This window comes from Enhydra lutris, unplaced genomic scaffold, assembly GCF_002288905.1.
Source record: "Enhydra lutris kenyoni isolate GAN:26980312 unplaced genomic scaffold, ASM228890v2 scaffoldscaffold12, whole genome shotgun sequence".
In the NCBI taxonomy this organism is placed as follows: Eukaryota; Metazoa; Chordata; class Mammalia; order Carnivora; family Mustelidae; genus Enhydra; species Enhydra lutris.
The window spans coordinates 48,088,516-48,112,623 of NW_019154096.1; the positions used below are offsets into that span (position 1 = coordinate 48,088,516).

The following is a 24,108-nucleotide window of genomic DNA, read 5'->3' on the forward strand; positions in this document are numbered from 1 at the left end:
TGTCTTTTCCTTTTTTTTTTTTTTTATCTGACTGCTCTGACTAGAACTTCTAGTACTATACTGAATAAAAGTAGTGAGAGTGTGCATGCTGGTCTCTTTCCTGATCTTAGCAGTAAAGCTCTAAGTTTTTCACCATCAAGGGTGATGTTAGCTGTGGGTTTGTCATATATGGCCTTTGTTATGTTGAGGTATGGTTTCCTCTAAGCCCAATTTGTTGAGAGCTTTTCTCACGGGTGGATGTTGAATTTTGTCAAATACTTTTTCTGAATTTATTGAGATGATCATGTAATATTCTTATCCTTCATTTTGTGAATGTGATGTATCATGTTGATTGATTTCCCGACATTAAACTGTCCTTGCCTCTGAAGAATATTTCCCAGTTGATGGTGGTGAATTATCTTTTTAAGGTATTACTGAATGTAGCTTGGTGGCATTTTGTTGAGGATTCTTATATCTATGTTCAGCAGGGGTATTGGCCTGTTAGTTTTTGTGGTTTTTTGTAGTGTCTTTGGGTTTGGAAACAAGGTAATGTTGGCCTCATAGATTGAATCTGGGAGTAGTCCTTCTATTTTTTGGAATAGCTTTTTTTCAAGTTTTTAGTTACGTGTGTGTGTGTTTTAAAGTAAATTCTACACTGAATGTGGGGCTTGAACTCACAACCCCAAGATCAATGGTTGCATGTTTTATTAACTGAGCCAGCCAGGCACCCCTATTTTTTGCAATAGTTTGAGACTAGGTATTAACTCTTCCTTGAATGTTTAGTGGAATTCACCAGTGATGCCAGCTGGTCCTAGACTTGTGTTTATTGCATTTTTTGATTATTACTGATTGTTTCCTATAATCAGTCCGTTCAGCTTCAGGGTTATCCTTGATCCTTGGGTGATCTTCATCAAGACCTTCAGGCTTCAAGTCAAGTTGAGGTGTTTACTTTGTGTTTCTACTTGGCCAGCTCTGAACTCATTTCCCTTCCTCTTGCTCAGAGTATTTATAAAAATTGTTTTCATCTTCTAAGGTTTCTAAATGACATTTTATAGTTAGCCTTTCAGCCTCTCAGCACCGGAGTTCAAACCAGCAATCCCCTCAAGGGTAAAATCACACATCGGCTTCCCAATATGGATTTCCCAAGCCCTGGAATTGTCCCCCCACACCCTTGCTGCTTTCATCACCTGCCCATAGTGACAAATATACATGTACCGGTGTGTATGCGTGTGTGACAAATCACAAAGAGAGACGGACATAGGTATAGATGTTGTTTCTGGAAAGTTCTAGTCATTGCAATGAAATGTTTACAGATGACATGATTTCCTACTCGAAAACCTAAGAATTATTAGTCAAAAATTACTGAATCTACTGAAGAATTCAATCATCAGTAAACACAAGGATTTGGTCAAAAAATCTTTTTATTACATTCATGATAGAAAAGTAAACAGATACATAATTTTTTGTGTGCTGTGCTTTAGTATCTATGAAAAATAAAAGTGCACATATATGTGCAGCCACGTCACATCTATTCCTGAAGAATAATGAAAGATATATGCATATAGTAGGATTGTTATACTAACAAAAGCTCAAAATTATCTATCCTTGATTAAGGAGACGATTTTTAGAATTATTGTAGCCATGCAACAGGGCATTATATTTATACTACTTGTAAAAATATCTATAATGTTATTATATCTATAATGTTATTACATAAATGTCACCATAAATCATAGGTATATATTATAGGTATATTATTTATACACACAACACATATACATAAAACACATATTTCTGTATTTGAATAAAACCATATATACATATTATCTTTCCCTCTTCTTTGCCTTCTTTGTCTATGTCTGTGTATGTATGTGTCTCCAACTGTGTGTTTAACCAGTAAGGGAAAACAGGAAGGGCATCCTTGGAGAGACCAACAAATTCATTTTTATCTCATGCTATTGCCTCTGGCTGGAATTACCATCCCCTGTTTTCTCACTGCATGTACATACTTACATGTACATCCCTACACAAACATGTACCACACACATTTATTTTTTAATAACCACTGGGGAAAAAAACCAAAATTACACATGCCAAACTATCAAGACATAGGGGTAAGAAATGAGAGAATATCATATATAAAAAATTTTTTTAACTTGTGGGATAATTTTTAATAGAAGACAATATGATATGAATAAGGTATCTTACCATGGTACAGACTACAGATGAGATACAGCATAAGATCTCAGGACTGGGTACACAAAGAATTTAATTGGAAGCTAAGACTGAGTTTTGTTTCATGTGGGCAAATTTGAACTGAATCTTAAAGGATGAAGACAATGAGAAGAGACAGGGTCAGGAATGCCCTCCCTGATGTGAAAGGAGAGGTGGACAGTGGCTAACACACAGGACAGAAAGCATCTGGCATATTCAAGTGAGGCCGGAGTGTGGCTCTGCAATCCGGCAGCCTGGCCTTTCTTCAGACTGGGATGAAACAGAGCTTAAAGAAGGGCGGTGCACTGCCCAACATATTGACAATGGGGGTGGTGTCAATGTCCTTTGGATCAACCAGAGGTTTCAAGGTGAAATGCTGTAAAATGTTGGTCAGTAGTAAAAAGAGCTCCATGCGGGCCAGGCCTTCTCCAATACAAGCTCTCGTTCCTAAAAACGACACATAAATTCAAGATTCCTTTAATTCTGTTTCTGAGTTAGCACACAGGGGGGCTTAAATACATATGGATTGAGAAGAGAAATATATTCATAGACTAACCCATGGCTTCTTGTATCTACACAGAAATGTGGTTTCCTTCACTTCCTCAGTACACATTTTTGTATGCGTGCGTAGCGGCAAGGGCAGCTTGCCCCAAGATGGGCCACGTTGGCATAAAGATTATTTTGAATTAAAAGCAATCAAACCCCAGCAGATTCAGGAAAATCTCCCTACCTCTCCTTCAACTGCCTGCCTGCACCAGGAAGAGAGCATTTAGCAGACTGTTCTTTAATTATGAAACTTACTGACGTAACAGGGCAACCTCTCACCTTCCTGCTAATGGTCTGACTCCCCCTGTGAATCCTCAGACCACCACCGCCCTCCTTAGCTCAGGATGTGGACCACAACCCATGTTGCCTGTCTTTGGAATTTCGTATGTTTGTGGATCGCCCATACCTGTGAAACTAAGTTTGACTTTCTCCTCTTTCTCTGTCTTTTGTCAATTTGATTTTTAGTCCGGCTAGGAAGTATCTTGAAAGGCGGAGGAAAATTCCTCATCCTGGACAGCTGGCCTAGTTGGCAGCAACTTTAACACCCTGGACACTGCCTGCCACAGACCGGGCTGCAGCTGGAGATCCTTGGGACGTCTGACAGACAGCCGGCAGAAGGTAAGATTTCCGACCTTGTCTGTCTCCTGGAATCTGAGGAGTCTGATGGAGCAAGAATGGTGAGTCCTTCTTCTCTCTTTCTACATTTAGATTAGCAGGAGAAAATGCTTGTGGAACTACTTCCTTATGTTTAGCAACGCTAGGTAATTTTGGTAGGGAACTTTCTTGGGGGGAAACGATGAACCATCCTTGTTGATTAATTTTTAATTAATTTCATCCTTGTTGATTAATTTTTTTAAAGATTTTATTTGTCAGGTCGAGAGAGAGAGGGAGAGAGAGAGAGAGAGCACTCAAGCAGGGGAGCAGCAGGCAGAGGGAAAAGCAGACTCCCAGCTGAGCAGGGAGCTGAGCAGGGAGCCCAATGCGGGACCCAATCCCAGGACCCCAGGATCATGACCTGAGCCAACTGAGCCACGCAGGCATCCCTCCTTTGTGCCTTTGTATCATTTATCATAAAAAGGAATTACCATCACACAGAAAACAGGGATAGGCCCTATAGGCCTGCTGTTTGAGCCAGTCCCAGAGACTGGTGAGTTCATGGTTCTCATCAGACTGGCACCTGTTTAGATAAACTTTGCTGTAGGTTAAAGGCTGTTGCTAAGGGGTATACTGGAAACCAAAGCTTTAGGTGGAACACTGAAAAGCTGTGAGAGCGCTCGCCACCTCAAGAAGGCTCCTGTGATAAGGTGGTCACAGAACAGGTGAGACTGACATTTGGTCACCACTTGAGGTCAACCTCAAGAAAACTTCTGTGCAATGAGGTACACTATGGAAAATGTACAATGGCCAACATCTGCCTGTGGCACATCTCTCTTAGGTGTTTGTGTGTTTCCAAGAGACCCAATGTTTAGCCAGAAGAAAACCAGGTAAGGCTTTCCCTTTTTTCTTGTTCTGTGTCCCAGGAGCTTGGCTTTGTGACCAGTGAGAATATTCTTTTTGGTATCTACCATCCGGAGGATGCATTTACCAGGGTGCACTTTGGAGGCCAGTCTAAAAGACTGGGGATCTGAGTCTCTCTCTCTCTGACCATACCAACTCTCAAGGGTGTGTGTCATGAGAAGTCCCAGCCCATAGGAACCTTGCTATTCTCAAACTTTGTTAGTGCTGGAAAGTGCCATTACAGGAGCACATGCCCGGGGTCACAGATGATTGAGTCTGGGATGAGAAGCATCTCACGATTTCACTGGAGACCAGCAATGAAGGCCTTCTGCTTTCTTAGACTAACTATGGGAGTCAACTTTTGGATCATGAGGGCTGCTGCCCTCTCTCTGGATGCCTAAGGCATTAAAAGGCTTATTAATTAGAGTTGCTCATAACAGATCCTACTCATCAGTGGTCTGATGATGTATCCTTTAAGCTGGCTAATAAATGTAAAAAGAAGAAAACTTTGTTTAAAAAAAAAAAGATTTTACTTATTTGAGAGAGAGACAGCAGGATCTGGATCAGGAGGGCAGAGGGAGTGTGGGAGGGAGAAGCAGACTCCCCACTGAAAAGGGAACCCAACATGGGGCTCAGTCCCAGGATCCTGAGATCATGACCTGAGCCGAAGGCAGACACTTAACCGACTCAGCCACCCAGGTGCCCCAAAGGAAAACGTTCTTTTTTTTTTTTTTTTAAGATTTTATTTATTTATTTGACAGAGAGAGAGAGATCACAAGGAGGCAGAGAGGTAGGAAGAGAAAGGAAGGGAATCAGGCTCCCTGCTGAGCAGAGAGCCCGATGTGGGGCTCCATCCCAGGACCCTGGGATCATGATCTGAGCAGAAGGCAGAGGCTTTAACCCACTGAGCCACCCAGGCACCCCAAGGAAAACGTTCTTAATAGAGAGTGGCTCTCAAATGTCCTAGCCTAATGCCATCCTCAGGGACTCCCTTGACAAGATGAAAGATCAGAAATTAGAAATAAATGTCTACATCCAACATAAATTTCCCCTAAAATCCAGCCTCATCTGCCCATTTTAACTTTCCTTTCCTTTTAGGATTTACATAGAGCACTGTAGTCTCATCTCTAGGTTCAAAGTATACAGGTTGCTCATGTAAAGGCTGAATGCCAGGAAGTGAATTTAACAAAAGCAGTAAGGCTCACTTTGCTCCTACCTTCCAGGCCCTGCCAGCTTCAGGCATGGCACTTGGCTGGTGTATCCTAGGCCCACACCACAAAAGAATGTGTGTCTCAGAGTATATATGAACAGTATTTGCCAATTTTGATTATACCTCCTAAAATTGTTAAATAATTTCAGATAGTTTAAATAGAGATCTTATCCAATCTTATTCTTTAAAATGTAACTTTTAATAAAGTAAAAATTAACTGGGGAAAAAAAAAAGAATGTGTGTCTCCTGGACAGCAGCAGACCTTTTAAATTACAAAGCCCCTTTAACCTCTACTTTCAAAGCATTCTACCAAATTCAGAGAGAAATTTAAAAGATTAATCACTAGTCACAACCCCCCTTCAGAGAGGAAACATGACCCAAATTTCTCCCAGGCCCACCTATAAATGATCAGGGAAAGGCCAATATTCGGGGGCTATCAGAGCCCAGATTAAATTGTGTACCCAGACAGAAGGCCTTTGTTAAAATGCTTTATACAGACTTTACAAAGTCATGAATCTTTTGTTTCCCATTTTAATTAAAAATCTATATTTTATAAAAATATAAAAGCAAGTTTAGTTAAAAAGGTAGGCCAGTCCCTTGATATTCATGCTATAATCCAGTTTTTTGGGGGAACTGTTTCTAAATGACTGTCTTTGCCTTCCAAAGCTCTACAAAACCAGAAATCCAGCCCCAGAAACAAGTCTAAGCCCACCTGTCTACCAATCCCCAAACTTTGCCTATTCCTCTCAAAATATTTGTAGATACTATAAAAGATCAGGATTTGGAACATGACTGTCCAGTACTTAAAAAAAAAAAAAAAGATAAATTTTAAATAGCAAGTACCCTGAAACTCTAGAAATAAAAATTTTTTTTACATTATTTCTCCATCCCTTGAAATTATAAATCTTTCTCTTTTTTTTTAAGAGAGTGGGGGGAGGGCAGGAGCAGAGGGAGAGAGAATCTTAAGTAGGTTCCACTCCCAGTGCAGAGCTCAACCTCACGACTCTCAGGTCATGACATGGGCCAACATGAAGAGCCGGACACTGACTGAACCACTCAGATGCCCCCTGAATTTATAAATCTAATATCTTTGAACACAGCCCACAGTCACCCAAAAAAATAAAAAAGGGGGAGTGGTGTGGGAAAAGGCCTTTTCAGAGCACAAGCTGCTTAAATCCCTCTTATGTCCAGACTTGGAAGAAACTTGGAGTTTTCTCTGTGACTTTGTGAAATAAATTTTCTATCCTATCATCTCTAGGATATAAGAACCATTCTTTAGACACACACTTCAGGGAGAATTTTTTCATTAAAAAAAGAAAAAGAGGGAAGCATTTGAAAATTGAGGCTATACCGTCCTGTCCACAAATATTAGTGAAAACAAAAGCTGTAAGAATATTTTTTATCTTGTTTGTGTGTACGTATCCCATATTGCAAATGTGAGGTATTTTCTCTACTTCCAGCTGGTATTGCCAAAATTAATTTATAAAAGAGCACCATTTAGTTGAAGGCAAGCACTCCTAAGGATTGGGCTTTTTTTTTTTTTTTTAAAGATTTTATTTATTTATTTGACAGAGATCACAAGTAGGCAGAGAGGCAGGCAGAGCGAGAGGGGGAAGCAGGCTCCCTGCCGAGCAGAGAGCCCGATGCGGGACTCGATCCCAGGCCCCTGGGATCATGACCTGAGCTGAAGGCAGAGGCTTTAACCCACTGAGCCACCCAGGCACCCCAGGATTGGGCTTTCTAATACTCAGAAGAGGGGCACCTGGATGGCTCAGTCAGTTAAGCATCTGCTTTCAGCTCAGATCATGATCCCAGAGTCCTGGGATTGAGCCCCAAGTTGGGCTCCCTGCTCAGCTGGGGGAGTCTGCTTCTCCCCTTGCCTCGGCCCCTTACCCGTATTCATTCTCTTTCTCAAATAAATAAATAAATCTTCAATAAAATTTAAAAAGACTTTTATAAAACTCAGAAAGATAGAAACTAACCTAAATGTTTTTCAAATTTATGTGATCAGGGAAGATGCTCAGTATTAAAGCTAATTTAAAGTTCTTGGTTTAACTAAAATAGCCATGTCTTCAGAGTTATCAGGATTAGGGCGCCTGGATGGCTCAGATGGTTAACGTTAACTGTCTGCCTTCGGCTCAGGTCATGATCCTGGTTCTGGGACTGAGTCCCACACTGGGCTCCCTGCTCCTTGGGGAATCTGCTTCTTCCTTGGCCTCTCTCTCCTTCATGAATAAATAAATAAAATCCTTGGAGTTATCAGGATTAAATATAAAACTTGTATTCTGCCTGTGTTTACTGGAAGTCACATAAATTCATGCTATCTCTTACAAACTTTGATAGAAAAAAACATTAAAATGATGGCTTACTTTGTCTAATGTCTCATAAAATTTTGTAGGTAGACTAAACTATTCAGAATACATAAATTAAATAAATGTAAATAAGATAAAAAGGTATGTAGGTGAACTTTTATAATTTTTGTTTTTTTAAAGATTTTATTATTTTAGGGGGAGAGAGAATCTGAAGCAAACCCCACCCTGAGGTCGGAGCCCAACAAGGGGCTCGATCCCACGACTGTGAGATCATATATGGGGAAACTTTTAAAGAGCTCCCAAAATCTTTGGTAACTTGGATTTTTAAAAATGTTGCTAAGTTAAATGTTAAGCTAAATTCATTGAATATCTAGATCATTTCCAGATAAGATAAAACAATGAAACATTAAGTACCGAATACAGGTTTCTCTCCTTTTGTCTTATTTACAGAGAAACTAAAGGTAAGTTTGGGTCAGTTAGTAAACCTGGTTTGTGCCTTACTAAGTGTACTGTGAAAAAACACGTGTTTCTAAGTGGCAAAGCTATTCCTCAATTTGCCAGTCTAAAGAACACTAGTAACACTAGTAACTAGTAACAGTTCACTGCAAAAAGTGAGAGGCCTCCGCTCACAGACCTGCTGATCTGGGATGCTGGGCAGGCACTCATGGAATGGGACTTCCTGGAACCAACAAGAAACGGAGGCTGCCATGACAACGGTTCCTATGGGCCGGACCTCTCAACGACTAACACACTTGAGAGCTGGCGTGGCCAGACAGAGACTTGGAACCCCATTCTACTTGGCCAGGCGTCCTAGTTCTAACAGCTTTTAAGTGTTCTACCGGTGTCTGCCAGTTCTGCAGCTCCGGCTTCCAAGATGTCGTTAAGCAACACCCCTCATGTGCCCATTAACCTTGAGCAAAGTTTGTATGACAAACGACATAAAGGACACAAAGGAAAACAAAGATCCTCTCTGGGAGGAAAGAGAAATGTTAGCAAAAAAGACCCTACCAAATGTACCAAGAGTCACTTAGCCCAAGGAACTAGTTGCACAAGAGTTCTCTCTTGCTAATGTAAATTTAGAGAGAAAAAGGACTGTTGCCGTTCCCACTCCATCAGACCCTTCGGACAGAGATTCTGAGAGCCCGACGTGGTAGGAAATCTTACCTTGTGCCAGCTGTCAGATGTCCCAAGGATCTCTCAGCTAAAGCAATGTGTGGGGCGAGCAGTGTCCAGCTGACACACCTTATCGGGGAGCAAGAATTTCCTGTCCCCTTCAAGGTCCCTGTGGCTGGTCTAAGGATCAGACTGACACCAGACAAATTAACAGAAGGAAATCAAATTTCATTTCCTACGTACGGAGTAATTCACACAGACCCAGAAATTCCAAAGAGAATCAGGCAAACAAGGTATATATGTCATCCTGAACTAAGGGGTCAGGAAAAAAAGAAATATTACAAATTGGCCACAAACCTACTAACTAATCCCTGATCCCCTGACATACTGGCAATTTCAAATGTGACCTAGAGTCCAGTCATTCCTGCAACTGAAATAGGCTTCCTCTCTGCTCTGCCTGTTGATACTTCCCACATCCTTCTAGAGACACCTCAGATGTCATTTCTTCTATGTAAACTTCTTTGATGTGCTCAGAGTATATAACTCACTTCTTTATCTCTTTGTGACAACACTCGCTAATGCTTCAAAAACAGCACATTTCAGATGAAATTTTACTTAATCATCTGTCTCACATTCTGGAACATAAGCTCCTAAGGTAAGGCCTCAGATCTTGTAATGATACCCACAGTGTCAAGGCAAAGCAGGTCGGCAAGCCCTGTGACTTGAACAGAAATCTCAAGGAGTCTCATTATGCAGTAATGGGCCCAACACAGAGGAAGAAAGATAAGGAGTAGTTCAGTAGGTATCCTGCTTTGAGATCCTCTCTGGGCATGGTCCATCATCTTGAGACCACAATAGCAAGGGTTGCTTGATATTTATGTTTCTTCTATATTCAGTCGGAAACAAATCTCCCATTTTTGCCTCTGTTTCAATTACTTCTGCAGGAAAGGCCCTTTACCCTCCCTTTCTCCCCCCATTTCTCCTTTAGAATGTGCTGAATATTCTCCATTTCTCCCTCCTTCCAGCTCCATTTTGGGTTTGTCTTTTATGTCTACTCTGTGCTCAGGAAGCTGATTTCTGTGGACTGCATAAAGCAAGAAGTTAGTTCCCTTCTGGGTTCTGAATAAATTCAGAGCATTAGCTACTGACAAGGTCAGAGGTCCTATTCCCTCCTGCCGGGCTGCAGTGTAGACAGTGGCTGTACGCCTCTGCTACAGACACACCTCCTGTTGAAGCATCCACTCTTTCTTTCCTCAAGTTCTACTGGGCTTCCAGTAATTCCCTTCTTCCCTCGTCCCTTCTGACCTACGATGGGAACGTCTTCCGGCCGATGCTGGTCTATCACACCTTAATCCTGCCCACATCTCTGAAAAACAGCCTCATCATTAAATACTCAAAAATTAGCCACAAGCTTACTAACTAATCACTAATCCCCAAACAGACTAGAAAATTCAAATATGATCTAGATTTAGTCATTCTGGAATGACTTGTTGAGTGTGTCACCTGTTTCTTCCCAGGACCCTGACAAAGTGAAGGGAGATACTCAAATTTCCCTTACCCTCTCTCTATCTACTTTACTCCCTACCCCTTCTTAGGACTCTCAGTAGTAGGTTCTGGGGCCAGTCTTGGCAAGGGAAGCCTCCAATCCAATGAGAAACAACCTGGGCTTTGGGAGTGATGCCCCTGGCCTCATACAAATGACAATCTGTTCAGCCCAGAGTGGTGTCCATGCAAAGCCCTTCCTCATCTCCCTGACCCCTGATGTAGAGATAACAATGAAGCTTGCTTGCCTGTGGAGAAGGGCACGAAGTAGTCACTCTTCTTAAAGTTGCCACTTTCATCCAGGAAGTGGCCAGGATCAAAGTGATCTGGGTTGGGAAACTCTTTGTCATCGTGCAGGACGGAAGTCAGAGATGTTAATATGGTTGTGCCCTGATGTGAAGGAAAACAGATAAACTGGATTATAATGAAAGTCATGGAGCTTGAAATCCTTTTGTTTTATAGATGAGGAGAGAGGTATAAAAAGAACGTATTGGGGCGCCTGGGTGGCTCAGTGGGTTAAGCCTCTGCCTTCAGTTCGGGTCATGATCCCGGGGTCCTGGGATAGAGCCCTGTGTCGGGCTCTCTGCTCAGTGGGGAGCCTGCTTCCCCTTCTCTCTCTGCCTGCCTCTGCCTACTTGTGATCTCTGTCTGTCAAATAAAATCTTTAAAAAAAAAAAACGTATTTACTCCTTATTTCAGAACAAACAAATGACCTACCCTAACAGGTTTTAAATCCTTTAATGTCAGTCCAAGGCATTGCTAACTGACGTCCAAGTCATTTTCTTCAGTTTGTAGCATGATATTAGCACTTGCTTTTTCAGAAAATTAAGGGAACTCCCTGGAGCGCATTGTTCTTGACAGATAAATTGCAGTATTTTTTTTTAAGATTTTATGTATTTATTTGACAGAGATCACAAGTAGGTAGAGAGGCAGGCGGGGGGGTTGGTGGGGCAGGAAGCAGACTCCCCGCTGAGCAGAGAGCCCGATGTGGGGCTCGATCCTCAGACCCTGAGACCATGACCTGAACCGAAGGCAGAGGCTTAACCTCCTGAGCCACCCAGGCGCCCCAAATTGCAGTATTGTCTAAAAGGAGCTGATGCCCCTGAAAATCCAGCTCATTTTCTTTGGAACACAGGATAAGGTCTTCAAAGATCGACTTGAGTGGCTGTATTCCTGAAGCCCTTCACTCTCCCATCAGGATGACAAACTAAGGGGTGCCTGGCTGGCTCAATCAATAGAGCATGTGACTTTTGATCTTGGGATCATGGCTTCAAGCCCCACACTGGGTATAGAACTTACTTAAAAAAATTTTTTTAGGGGCACCTGGGTGGCTCAGTGGGTTAAAGCCTCTGCTTTCGGCTCAGGTCATGATCCCAGGGTCCTGGGATCGAGCCCCGCATCGGGCTCTCTGCTCAGCGGGGAGCCTGCTTCCTCCTCTCTCTCTGCCTGCTTCTCTGCCTACTTGTGATCTCTGTCTGTCAAATAAATAAATAAAATCTTAAAAAGAAAAAAAATTTTTTTTAAGGATGAGAACAGATAAGTATCCCCTCTTCGTTGTGCTGTTTCAATTGAATTATTGCAATTTCTTGTGGAAATGAGAGAGCATTTCTAGTTTTGAATACGGTGTTCCTAAACTCATGGATGCAGTACAACATGATGATTTGGAGTTTAGTTTTCAAAATCAATCGAATCTTTCTATTAAATTAAGCTCTGTGATGATAGGCCAGTTGTGTAACACTTCCATGACTCATTTTCATTACTAGTAAAATGTAAAGGATACATTGGCACTAGTTCATCGCAAACATAAAATGAGATAATAAATACTTTTGCATGAAGATGACTGCATGCTAGGGGTACCTGGGTGACTCAGTTGGTCATCTGACTCTAGATTTTGGCTCAGGTCACGATCTCAGGGTGGTGAGATCAAGCCCTGCATCGGGCTCCATGCTCAGTGTGAAGTCTGCTTGATTCTCTCTCCCTTTCTTCCTACCCCTTCCCCTGGTTGTATGCTCTAAATAAATAAATAAGTACATAAATAAAATCTGTAAAAAAATTTCTCTCTCCCTCCTTGCCCAGTTTTCCTGCTCATGCATGGTCTCTCTTAATTACCACAGGGTAAAATGCTCAATAAAGGGATGCATGGGTGGCTCTGTTAGTTAAGCCTCTGCTTTATTTATTTTTTGTTTAAAAAGATTTTATTTATTTGACAGAAATCACAAGCAGGCAGAGAGGCAGGCAGAGAGAGACAGGAGGAAGCAGGCTCCCTGATGAGCAGAGAGCCGGATGTGGGGCTCAATCCCAGGACCCTGAGATCACGACCTGAGCGGAAGGCAGAGGCTTTAACCCACTGAGCCACCCAGGTGCTCCAAGCCTCTGCTTTTAGCTCAGGTCATGATCTCCAGATCCTGGGATTGAGTAAAAATGGAAGAGAAGGGAACACTTCCAAATTCATTTTGTGAGGGCAGCATAATTCTAATTCCAAAACCACCCAAGGATACCACAAGAAAAGAAAATTAAAGGCCAATATCTCTGATGAAGATATAAAAAATTGTCCATAAAAATCTTCACAAACTGAATTGTATGGTACAGTAAAAGGATTAAGGATTATATCCCATAATCAAGTCGGATTTATTCCAGGGATGCAAGGATGGTTCAACATCCACAAATCATTGTGATGTACATTAAAAAATGAAGGCTAAAAATCATATGATCATCTCAGTAGATGCAGAAAAAAGCATCTGACAAAAGTCAACATTAGTTTATGATGATAATGCTCAACAAAGTACATATAGAGGGAATGTACCTTGACATCATAAAGGCCATATATGATAAAGGCCATCTATGGTAAGTCCACAGCTAACATCATTCTCAATGGGGAAAAGCTTCAGCTTTTCCTCTACATCAGAAACAAAAGATGCCCACTCTCACCACTTTTATTCAACATAGTACTAGAAGTCCTAGTCCAAGCATTTGGCAAGAAAAAGAAAAGGCACTCAAATAGGACAGGAAGCAGAACTGTCACTATTTGAAGATGACATGACATTGTAAATTTTTATTTTTTTTATTTTTTTTTTTAAAGATTTTATTTATTTATTTGACAGAGAGAGATCACAAGTAGACGGAGAGGCAGGCAGAGAGAGAGAGAGAGGGAAGCAGGCTTCCTGCTGAGCAGAGAGCCCAATGTGGGACTCGATCCCAGGACCCTGAGATCGTGACCTGAGCCGAAGGCAGCGGCTTAACCCACTGAGCCACCCAGGCGCCCCGACATTGTAAATTTTTAAAATCCCTAAAGACTCCACTCAAACTGTTAGAATAAATTAATTCAGGATAAAAATGAATATACAGGGGCGCCTGGGTGGCTCAGTGGGTTAAGCCTCTGCCTTCAGCTCAGGTCATGATCTCGGGGTCCTGGGATCGAGCCCCGCATGGGGCTCTCTGCTCAGCAGGGAGCCTGCTTCCGCCCCCACCACCGCCTGCCTCTCTGCTTACTTGTGATCTCTCTCTCTCCCTCTAATAAATAAAATATTTTTTTAAAAAAAGAAAAAAAATGAATATACAAATATCTGTTACATTTTTAATGTGAAACTAATAATGAACTCTAAAGGAATTAAGAAAACCAACCCATTCACATTGGTATAAAAAACCTAGTAATAAATTTAACCAAAGAGGTGAAAGATCTGTACACTGAAAACTATGACATTGATGAAAGAAATGGAAGAAGACACATAACAAATGGAAAGATATTCTGTGGCCATGGTTTGGGAAAATTAATATTGTTATAATATCTATACCAGCCAAAGCCATCTATAGATTCAATGCAATCCTTATCAACATTCCTATGGCATTTTCACAGAAATGGAATAAACAATCCTAAAATCTGTGGATAATGACAAAAGTCCTAAAGAGCCAAAGCAATCTGGAGAAAGAACAAAGCTGGAGGCATCACAATTCCTCATTTCAAACTGTATGACAAAGCTACAGTCATTAAAACAGCATGATATTGGTATAAAAACAGATGCATAGATCAATGAAAAGAATACAGGGCCCAGGAATAAACCCATGAATAGGGGGCCAATTAATTTTTAACAAAGATGCCAAGATATACAACCAAGAAAAGACAATCTCTTCAATAAATGGTGTTGGAGAAACTAAATCCTATCTTAACAAGAGACATAAAAATGAACTCAAAATGAATTAAATAATTGAACATAAGACCTAAAACCACAAAAATCCTAGAAGAACATGGGCAATAAGCAGTCTTGGCAATGAATACTATGAAGAAAATCCTGTGGGAGTCCAAGCACTATGATTTATAAAATTGCATCAACAAAGTAAAAAGAAAGGAGCATGTGGTCAGAGGGTAAGATGTCTGGTCTCTGACTGTGTCATACCTATAGATGGTTAGGTAATCTATAATCCTGCTTTCGTGATGCCTGATAACCTAAGATTCTCAAGGAGGGGCACATAGGTGGCTCAGTCAGTTACGCCTCCAACTCTTGATTTGGACTCAGGTCATGATCTCAGGGTCATGAGAGGGAACCCCTGGATGGGATTGGGCTGGACATAGTGCCTGGTTGAGATTCTCTGTCCTTCTCCCTCTGCCCCTTCCCTCTTGCTTTCTCTCTCTCTCAAAACAAATGTGTAAATAAAAAATGAAAAATTAAAAAAATAAAATTCTTAAGGAGTAGTAGAGATGAAATCTCTCTCACCTTGGGAATAAAGTATTCTCTGAACTTAATGTCCTGAGTCACTGCATGTGGGAGACTGTTGGGGATGAGATCAATATATCTCTGGATCTTGTGTACCACAGCGTCTGTGTAGGGCATGTGGCTCCTGTCCTGCGTGCAGGGGCTCCGGTGTCTGCCAACCACACGGTGAATCTCTTCCTGGACTTTAGCTGCAGGATAGGAATCAGAATTTATATGAAATGGAAAAGTCATTTGATCTGACCCTTTTCCTTGTCGTTGAAAGATTTTATTAACTTTAAAGAGAGATTGGGGAGGAGGAACAGAGGGAGGAGAGAACCAAAAGCTGACTCCAAGTTGAGCATGGCGCCTGATGGGAGACCCAGTCTCATGACCCGGAGATCAAAACCTGAGCAGAAACCAAGAATCGATGTGTAACTGACTGAGCCACCCAGGTGCCCCTTGATGTGATCTTTATCATGGCTACATTGTGGAAGGAGACTGGGAGAGGGGAAAATCACATATGGCTACTTTCTTGAGCGGCAGAGATTTGTTTCCTAGTCAAATTGGAATCTCATTAGAGACGTTAAGATATGTACATAGAAAACATAATTGTACTATGAGATTCAACTCTGATTATTTTGTGTGCTTTGTTTGATAAACTCAGGGATCTGGGGTCTTAAAAGCTCACTATAGACCATGCTGTTTGACCACTTTGTGTAGGCCCATTTTTGTTTTAAATGTGTAAGTTCCAGGTGCCGGGGTGGCTTAGTCTGTTAAGTGATGATCGCAGAGTCCAGAGATTGAACCCCACATCAGGATCCTCCTCCACAGAAAGCCTGCTTCTCCCTCTGCCCCTCATCCCCTTCATGTTCTCTCTCTGTATCGTTTGCTCTCTCTCAAAATCTTTAAAAGAAAATGTAAATTCCAAGAGGCTAAAACTACGCAGGGCAATAAATGCTTAATAAATAGAACAACTGAGGGGCACCTGGGTGGCTCAGTGGGTTAATCCTCCGCCTTCGGCTCAGGTCATGGTCTCAGTGTCCTGGGATCAAGCCCCGCATCAGGCTTTCTGCCTGCTTCCTCCTCTCTCTCTTCCTGCCTCTCTGCCTACTTGTGATCTCTCTCTGTGTCAAATAAATAAATAGATAGATAGAACTGAATAAGATGTTGGACTCAGCACACAGGACCCAGAAGTTAACATTTCTTTAGGATGCAAAACATGACAGGCATGCTGTACAATGTATTACATTACTTTATAATTCCTAAAAAAATTCTGCATGTTGGGTATTATTTTATGTGCCTTAAAAATAAGAGGTCCATAAAAGTAAATGTATTTCTTAAAGACACCCAGGTGTTATGTGGTCTTTTTTTTTTCATTTTTTAAATTGTGTTATGTTAGTCACCATAAAATGTATCATTTGTTGTTTTTTTTAAAATATTTTATTTATTTATTTGACACACAGAGAGAGATCACAAGTAGGCAGAGAGGCAGGCAGGGGAGGGGAAGGAAGGAGGCAGGGAGCAGGGAGCCCGATGCGGAGCTCCATCCCAGGACCCTGAGATCATGACCTGAGCCGAAGGCAGAGGCTTAACCCACTGAGCTACCCAGGCACCCCTAAAATACATCATTTGCTTTTGATGCAGTGTTCCAAGATTCATTGTTTATGTACAACACCCAGGGCTCCATGCAATCCGTGCCCTCCTTAATACCCACCACCAGGCTCACCTACCCCCCAACCCCCTCCCCTCTAAAACCCTCAGTTTGTTTCTCAGAGTCCACAGTCTCTCATGGTCTTTCTTATTCTCAAACCCACAATCTTAGCAACTGAATAAGATCACCGAAAGTAATTTGGGTTAGCGAATTATATTTTTCCTTTATTTGTAAAATGTATCACGTTAATAATATGCAGTTTTAGTAGGACTGTTCATTAGTTAAAATAAACATTTATTAACCTTCTCCCATGAGGGAAAGCTCCTGTGACCGTTAGGAAGCATCATCTCTCCTAAACAGATGAGGGACCAAGCAAGATACACAAAGAGTTCGTCATGAGTCTGAGGTCACACAGCTACTTACTATAAAGTTGGGATCTGAAGCCACTGTAGTTAGTCTATAACACATTTTCTCCTGTACCATGTTGCTACTTTGATCAAATGGTGTGGATCTACTACCTGAAGAATGTGTCTTTGTTAAGGGAGTGTGTGATAATATGTGGTTTGATAGCTATCAGGAAGACTTGGGAATTTTAGAGAAGTTTTAAACTTCACCTTTTCAAGTTGAGAAGCTGGATTTTTATCTAGAAGACAGTGATTATGCAAAGTGGTCAGGAACTTCCTTAAATAATCAGAATGCTTAGAGAATGCCCCAGAAAGGAACGAAAATAGGAAGAAAAACAATATATAAATGGATATGATGCAAGAAAAAATTAACACGGAAGCACTGGGGAATGAGGACACCAAAAGGATTTTTGCCATGTACACAGATTTACAGGTCTGGAGAAAAATGTCATATGGTATCTGGAGTCATAATCAATATAGATCTAATAAGCGGGAAGTTATTTGGCTGAAAGAGTCTGTGTCAAGTGAAGGAAACACAGTGCCATTAGATCCCATAATGTGTGACAGCAAAGGGATCTCAAAGCTGTGCTTCTAGCCTGCGCCATTTGGGAAGCACTTCTTACTTGGACTGGGAGGGCAGGAGGACTTGAAACAAAGGAGAATGATCTAGTGCTGACATCACAGAGATAAGCTTCCTGAGATTTAATTGTATTAAAAGTGTCTCTGCTTCCCCCTCTCTCCTTGCCTGCCTCTCTGCCTATTTGTGATCTCTCTCTCTCTGCCAAATAAATATATATTTTTTAAAAGTGTCGCTTCCCTATGACCCTGCGATTGCACTACTGGGTATTTACCCCAAAGATACAGATGTAGTGAAAAGAAGGGCCATCTGTACCCCAATGTTCATAGCAGCAATGGCCACGGTCGCCAAACAGTGGAAAGAACCAAGATGCTCTTCAATGGACGAATGGATAAGGAAGATGTGGTCCATATACACTATGGAGTATTATGCCTCCATCAGAAAGGATGAATACCCAACTTTTGTAGCAACATGGACGGGACTGGAAGAGATTATGCTGAGTGAAGTAAGTCAAGCAGAGAGAGTCGATTATCATATGGTTTTGCTTATTTGTGGAGCATAAGGAATAACATGGAAGACATGGGAGATGGAGAGGAGAAGGGAGTTGAGTGAAATTGGAAGGGGAGGTGAACCCTGAGAGACTATGGACTCTGAAAAACAATCTGAGGGTTTTGGAGGGGCAGGGGGTGGGAAGTTGGGTGAGCCTGATGGTGGGTCTTATGGAGGGCACGTATTGCAGGGAGCACTGGGTGTGGTGCATAAACAACGAATTCTGGTACACTGAAAAGAAATTTAAAAAAAATTTAAAAAAAAAAAAAAGTGTCTCAGTGTGCCAAAGCACAGAACATGATTCAGTAGTGAAGGAAATAATCCTTTGATGAGCACTCAAAAAAGAAGAGGAAGAAAAGTGGGAAGGTTGCATTTGCAAGAGAAACTATATTTGTGAGGAAGAATTTCTTTGTCTAAATGGGTATATTTGAAAAGAATGTATTTGTATGGAACCTTTTTTATTTAGGGACAGAATCTCTTTGACGAAGACAGACTGTCATTTTCACTGAGTCAATCCTCACACTGAAAATGCATTTGAATAGAAATATCTTCTGACAAAAATGCATTTATCTGGATGTGGAAGACATATCAAGTGATATCCTTCTAGAGAAAGCAGAAGGCCGGTTCTTCAAGATCCTACGACAACCCTACTTATTGCATCTGTCCCAATGCAAATTAGGGACATTCCATCATAGCAGGGCAAGCAGTGAGCTCTGCTCCTCAAATCTCTGCTGCTGTTTAAATGTTTCATTATCTTTTTGTGCTATAAACTTTGAATTTAATTTATCCAATGACAGGAAGATGTACAAATAAAGGAAATTTTTTTCTGTGCATTGTCTGGGCATGTAAAGAGTGGGATAGTTGTCCGTGTCACCTGCCAATTTCCACCTGGAATTGCACCCCGCCCAACACCTGTGACCATACCTGTGACCTCCGGGTACTTCAGCAGCATCAGGAGTCCATATCTCAGGGTGGTGCTTACTGTCTCTGTTCCTGCACCAAACACATCCCATATGGTAATGATCAGGTTGTCCATGGTAAATTCAGACTGTTTATTGTGTTTTTCCTAGAAATGATGTGTTACAATTACTTGATAAATAAAAGAGCCTCAGAGGTAACTCAATATGACATTGTTATTTGGTGTGAGTGCTACGGCTGAAGGCCGAGTTAGATAGTTGTTAGGGTTCCGTCCAACAATTAAAATATAACCAGAGTTATGAACCTTTCTGATTCTTCACTGTCTCATCCCCTATGTCGATCAGTGGCTCTACCATTTCTTTGAAACACAATTTTTATCAGGTCCTCACCGCTACTGTCAATTCTAGCATCTATTGTCTATTTTATAATGTCTCATATTTTTATTCAACCCTTCAGAAACACCCCCCCAAAATGCATCACTATTCCCAACTCTTCAGTCATTACACCCCTGACAGTGCCTCAATTACAATCAAGATCAACTCTCTGAAAATTCCACCCTTGTGATCATGGCACTTCTCATTCTCATTGTTGTCTCTGTTCATCTAAGCTAGAATTTCTTCTGTGAAGTCATCTGTGAAGACTTCCTAGTGCCTTTCCAAAGGTAAGCCTTTGTAGATTCCTGTCTATTCCTGTGTTCCTTCATTTGTTACATCTTCCCTTTGCTGGACTTTTCTGATGAAGGATATGTTGTGTATCATTAATGATGAATGTGTGTGAGTGTATATTTCAAAATGTCCCCAAATAAGGAACCAGCTTTAACACTATAAATGTAAAAACTGTAAAGTCATTTTCACTGGGGACTGAGAAATATCTCAAGATACCCAATGTGGTTTGCACAAACAAGAGGTTAGACAGGCAATTAATACATCTTTAGGAAGGGTCATTTGTTTTAATATCCCAGTTTCAGTGGGAATCACACCACCCACAAAGATAAAGGGTCAGATTATACCTTTTCTATTTTGATCAGGAAGTAGTCAATAAAGTCCCGAGGGTTACTGAAGTCCAGGGATTCTTGGTGTTCTTTTATTTTTTCCTTAATAAACTCAAATTGTTTAGCAAAGTTTTTAAATAACACATGATGACTTCCTGGAAGGTAATGTATTAAAAGAGGAAAAGCATTGTAGAGCTGAAAGAGGAAAGAATCAATCATTAATTCACTCAGCAAAGTTGTACGGGCCCATGTTATGTACCAGACACTTAGTTGTATGCTGAGTAGATAAAGGTGAGTAAGACATGCTTCCTACAACAGAATACACTTGGATTTGAAGAAGAGGGAACTGAGAAGATGTCTGAAGTTACAGTATGCACCAGCCACAAAGCAATTTCAAAACCACCTAAATGATTTCCTAGCCATAACCCTATGGAGGAATCCAGGAGCACACCATCTTTTCCCAAAGGAGAATACTGAGGTTCAGAAAGGTCAGCCATTGTAAGACATAAGTCTATAAATAGGGCTAGAATGTAGTGTTCATTCCAGTTTACCAACACGTATTTCTACAGAGTTACCTAAAAAGTTTACAGGGCTCCCACACTTTTTTTGTAATGAAGAGACTACATTAGAAAGATTAAAGAAATGCCCAAATTACTTAGGTTATTTAGAGATTTTATACCCTCAGGAATGTGCACATTGCCCTTCTTCGTCTGCCCAAAGCCAGTCCTAGAGTTTACAGACTCAACTTTAGAGAGTACCTCATGATTTAATGCTCTTGGTAGGCACTCAAGCAATTTTCGGGCCCATAGATTGTATCTAGAGATACAAAGCTACAGAAATCTAGATTATAGGTCTAGCTCATTCTTTGTCTTGGCTAGGAATTCCTTGTCTTTGAAAAATATGCTTAATATCTCTGGGTGACAGTTTCCTGTTCCAAAAAATGACAGACTCCTTGTTCTCTAGTGTCCTTTCCAGGTGGCACACATCATGACCTCATGGTCCACACATACTTGTAGCTCTTAATGATCATACATTGTAGGATACTAATGTGTTCTGACACTGTACCATAGTGAAAAATACATTTTACATCATCACCCTCTTCATCTATGGATATAAAATGGTTTCTCAGAAAAATACCTTGCTATAACTGATACACTGTCCTACATTTCTCTACTACATTTCAAGGTTCTTAAAATAATTTTTAAATATTTATTTTAGAGAGAGAGAGAGAGGGAGTGAGCATAGTGGGGAGGGGGAGAGAGAAAGAGAAAATCTCAAGCAAACTCCCTGCTGAGCACCGAGCCTGATAAGGGACTTGAGCCCACGCACCTGGGATCATGACCTGAGCTGAAACCACCAGTCGGATGTTTTGAGTATAAGCCACTCAGGCGCCCCACTCCATTTCATGTTGTAAATTTCATTTCACCACACTAAATTGATTTGATAACTAATTGGTTTCAAATGATAGTTTGATAAACATGACTTTATCCATTTGCAAACCGGACAAAGGGGTGAGGTAAGCATGAGCAATAGGTTAGCTAAAAACTTATTTCCCATTTAAAAAACTTATTTTCCCATTTACCTGTATCCAGGGGGTGCTTGAAATTAGGAGGTTTTTGTGAAAATACTCTATCAAGGTTAACAATGTTTTATCGCCGTACTCAAAACGATTCTGGAAAATAATGGAGCAGATGACATTGCAGGGAGCACAACCCAGAAGGAAAGTAGGATCACAGGGAGATCCTAAAACAATAGAAGTTAAAAGTTAGAGCACAATTTTCATATAAATCTGAAGTTGACGGTCTGGAACACTAGAAAGAAATTTTAAAAATAAATAAAAATTAAAAAAAATTTTTTTAAATGACGGAGAAAGGTTGACTGCTGGGGTTCTTTTAAATATAGGGATTCCCTGGGTATTTCATCTTCACTGTAAACCCAGTGTGCCAAAAATGTATTGTTCCCCAAACAAAGCTGTCTAATCCAGTCCATTTTTTAATTTCTCTAAGTGTTCTATTTACATTATTCTTCAAATAAGAGCCACAACATAATTCACAAGAAGGAGGTCACTTAAAACTATCTTGAAAGGTGGAGGGCACGGATTGCATGGAGCACTGGGTGTGGTCCATAAACAATGAATTCTGGAACACTGAAAAGAAATTAAAAAAAAATAAATAAAAAATTAAAAAAAATACCTTGAAAGGTATAAAGTTCAGCTCTCAGTGTGACTATTTCTTCACGATGCCTGCAGGAAGCTAAGCAGCCTCAGAAGATCAGGAGACTGGAGAGACTTGAAACTGTTATTTTATAAAACATAGTTGAAAAAAGCTGTGTGTACTCTTCTTGTAGAAGAGAACAATCATGAGAGAAACTGGAGTTCCATTTGGATCTTTGAAAAAACACATTATCGTATTGGAACCAGGCTCCCTATATATAATAGAGAACATGACTCCATGCTTTGACGTTTGGCTGCTGACAACTTTTGAACCTCACCTCTTCTTCTTCTATTCACAACTGGACAAGCTGATAAAAAACCTCAAGGGTCCTTCCTTTGGAAGCAGGACATTTAAACTCTACAAGCACTGACCCGCACACAGGAACTCATTCTCTACCCCATCCCTTAACCACCACAGAGTCATCAAGCCAGTGCCCTTTCCCTGCTCTCTCAAGTTTTTTTTTTTTTTTTAAGATTTTATTTGTTTATTTGATAGAGCAGAGTGAGAGAAAGACAGCACGAGCAGGATAAGGGGCAGAGAGGTACCAGCAGGCTCCTCGCTGAGCAGGGAGTTTGACACGGGGCTCCATCCCAGGATCCTGGGATCATGACCTGAGCTGAAGACAGAAGCTTAGCCACCCAACTGAGACACCCAGGCCTCCTTCTCAAGCTGTTTCTTCATCTGCTTAGGAGCTGCCCCGCGCTCTACAGAAAGCCTCATTTTGTGAATCAAACTTTTTACATCCAAATGGGGTATGTATGGTATAATCAGTCTCGACAAATAATAAATCATGGATCACTACATCAAAAACTGATGTACTATGCAGTGACTAACATGACATAATAAATAATTTTTTAAAAGAAGATAACACAAGAATAAAAACAAAATAAAACATCTAAACCAGATTTGGGGTGGGAGATACATCTTGTCTCTGTGAGGTGACTGTTACAACACTGTAGCTCCAAAAGGGAAAAAAAAACAAACGTAGCTGGGATCAAAAAGTGGAATTTTTGAGGAAAGATGTTCTGCTCAACATACGAAAGAACCTTCCAATAGTCAGAGTTACCCAGTGGTGAGATGGGTTACCCAAGAGTCGAGGGCGCCATAGCTTGGCAGGATCGGGCAGAATCGGGGTGGCTGTAGGTCACGAGCACCCAAATAGTGGAATACTGTAGTAATCTATTATAATGTTCTTAATAAACATAAATTAAACGTGAAATATTTAGTATATTAAATTGAAAGTTTACAAAAATATGTATGTTTATATCCCTTCTTCTGCCAGGTCTCCCAACCACTCCTCAGTAATACACATCAAAAGTCCAAGTGATATTCGCTGTCACTAGATTGTCACAACTTATTCTGAGGAAGAAACAAAAATCATGCAAGTATTTGTAATAATTGCATTTTTTATATTAATAGCAGCAAAAAAAAAAAAAAGCGGAGGGACAAACTATCTGGACAATACATAACTTGAGTTAAAAAACATTGGGGCGCCTGGGTGGCTCGGTGGGTTAAAGCCTCTGCCTTCGGCTCAGGTCATGATCTCAGGGTCCTGGGATAGAGCCCCACATCGGGCTCTCTGCTCGGCAGGGGGTCTGCTCCACCGCCCCCTCTCTCTCCCTGCCTGCCTTTCTGCCTACTTTTGATCTCTGTCAAGTAAATAAATAAAATCTTTAAAAAAAAAAAAAAAAAAAAAAAAAAAAA

General features: G+C 40.9%; 1 protein-coding gene across 3 annotated transcripts in view; it reads right to left on the minus strand.

Moving 5' to 3' along the window:
- Positions 1-2,137: 2,137 nt before the first annotated feature.
- LOC111144947 (cytochrome P450 2C21) overlaps positions 2,138-24,108 on the minus strand; it is a 27,738-nt gene continuing 5,767 nt past the window's right edge. For 2 of the 3 annotated variants that reach the window (XM_022499564.1, XM_022499565.1), the window contains exons 4-9: positions 21,774-21,934; positions 20,210-20,386; positions 19,207-19,348; positions 15,123-15,310; positions 10,662-10,803; positions 2,138-2,640 (exon numbers count right to left, since the gene is read on the minus strand). In XM_022499564.1, coding sequence (XP_022355272.1) covers positions 2,459-2,640; positions 10,662-10,803; positions 15,123-15,310; positions 19,207-19,348; positions 20,210-20,386; positions 21,774-21,934 — 992 coding nt within the window. In that variant the 3' untranslated portion in view covers positions 2,138-2,458. The remainder of the gene's footprint in view (positions 2,641-10,661; positions 10,804-15,122; positions 15,311-19,206; positions 19,349-20,209; positions 20,387-21,773; positions 21,935-24,108) is intronic. The other variant, XM_022499566.1, reaches the window with a different exon arrangement.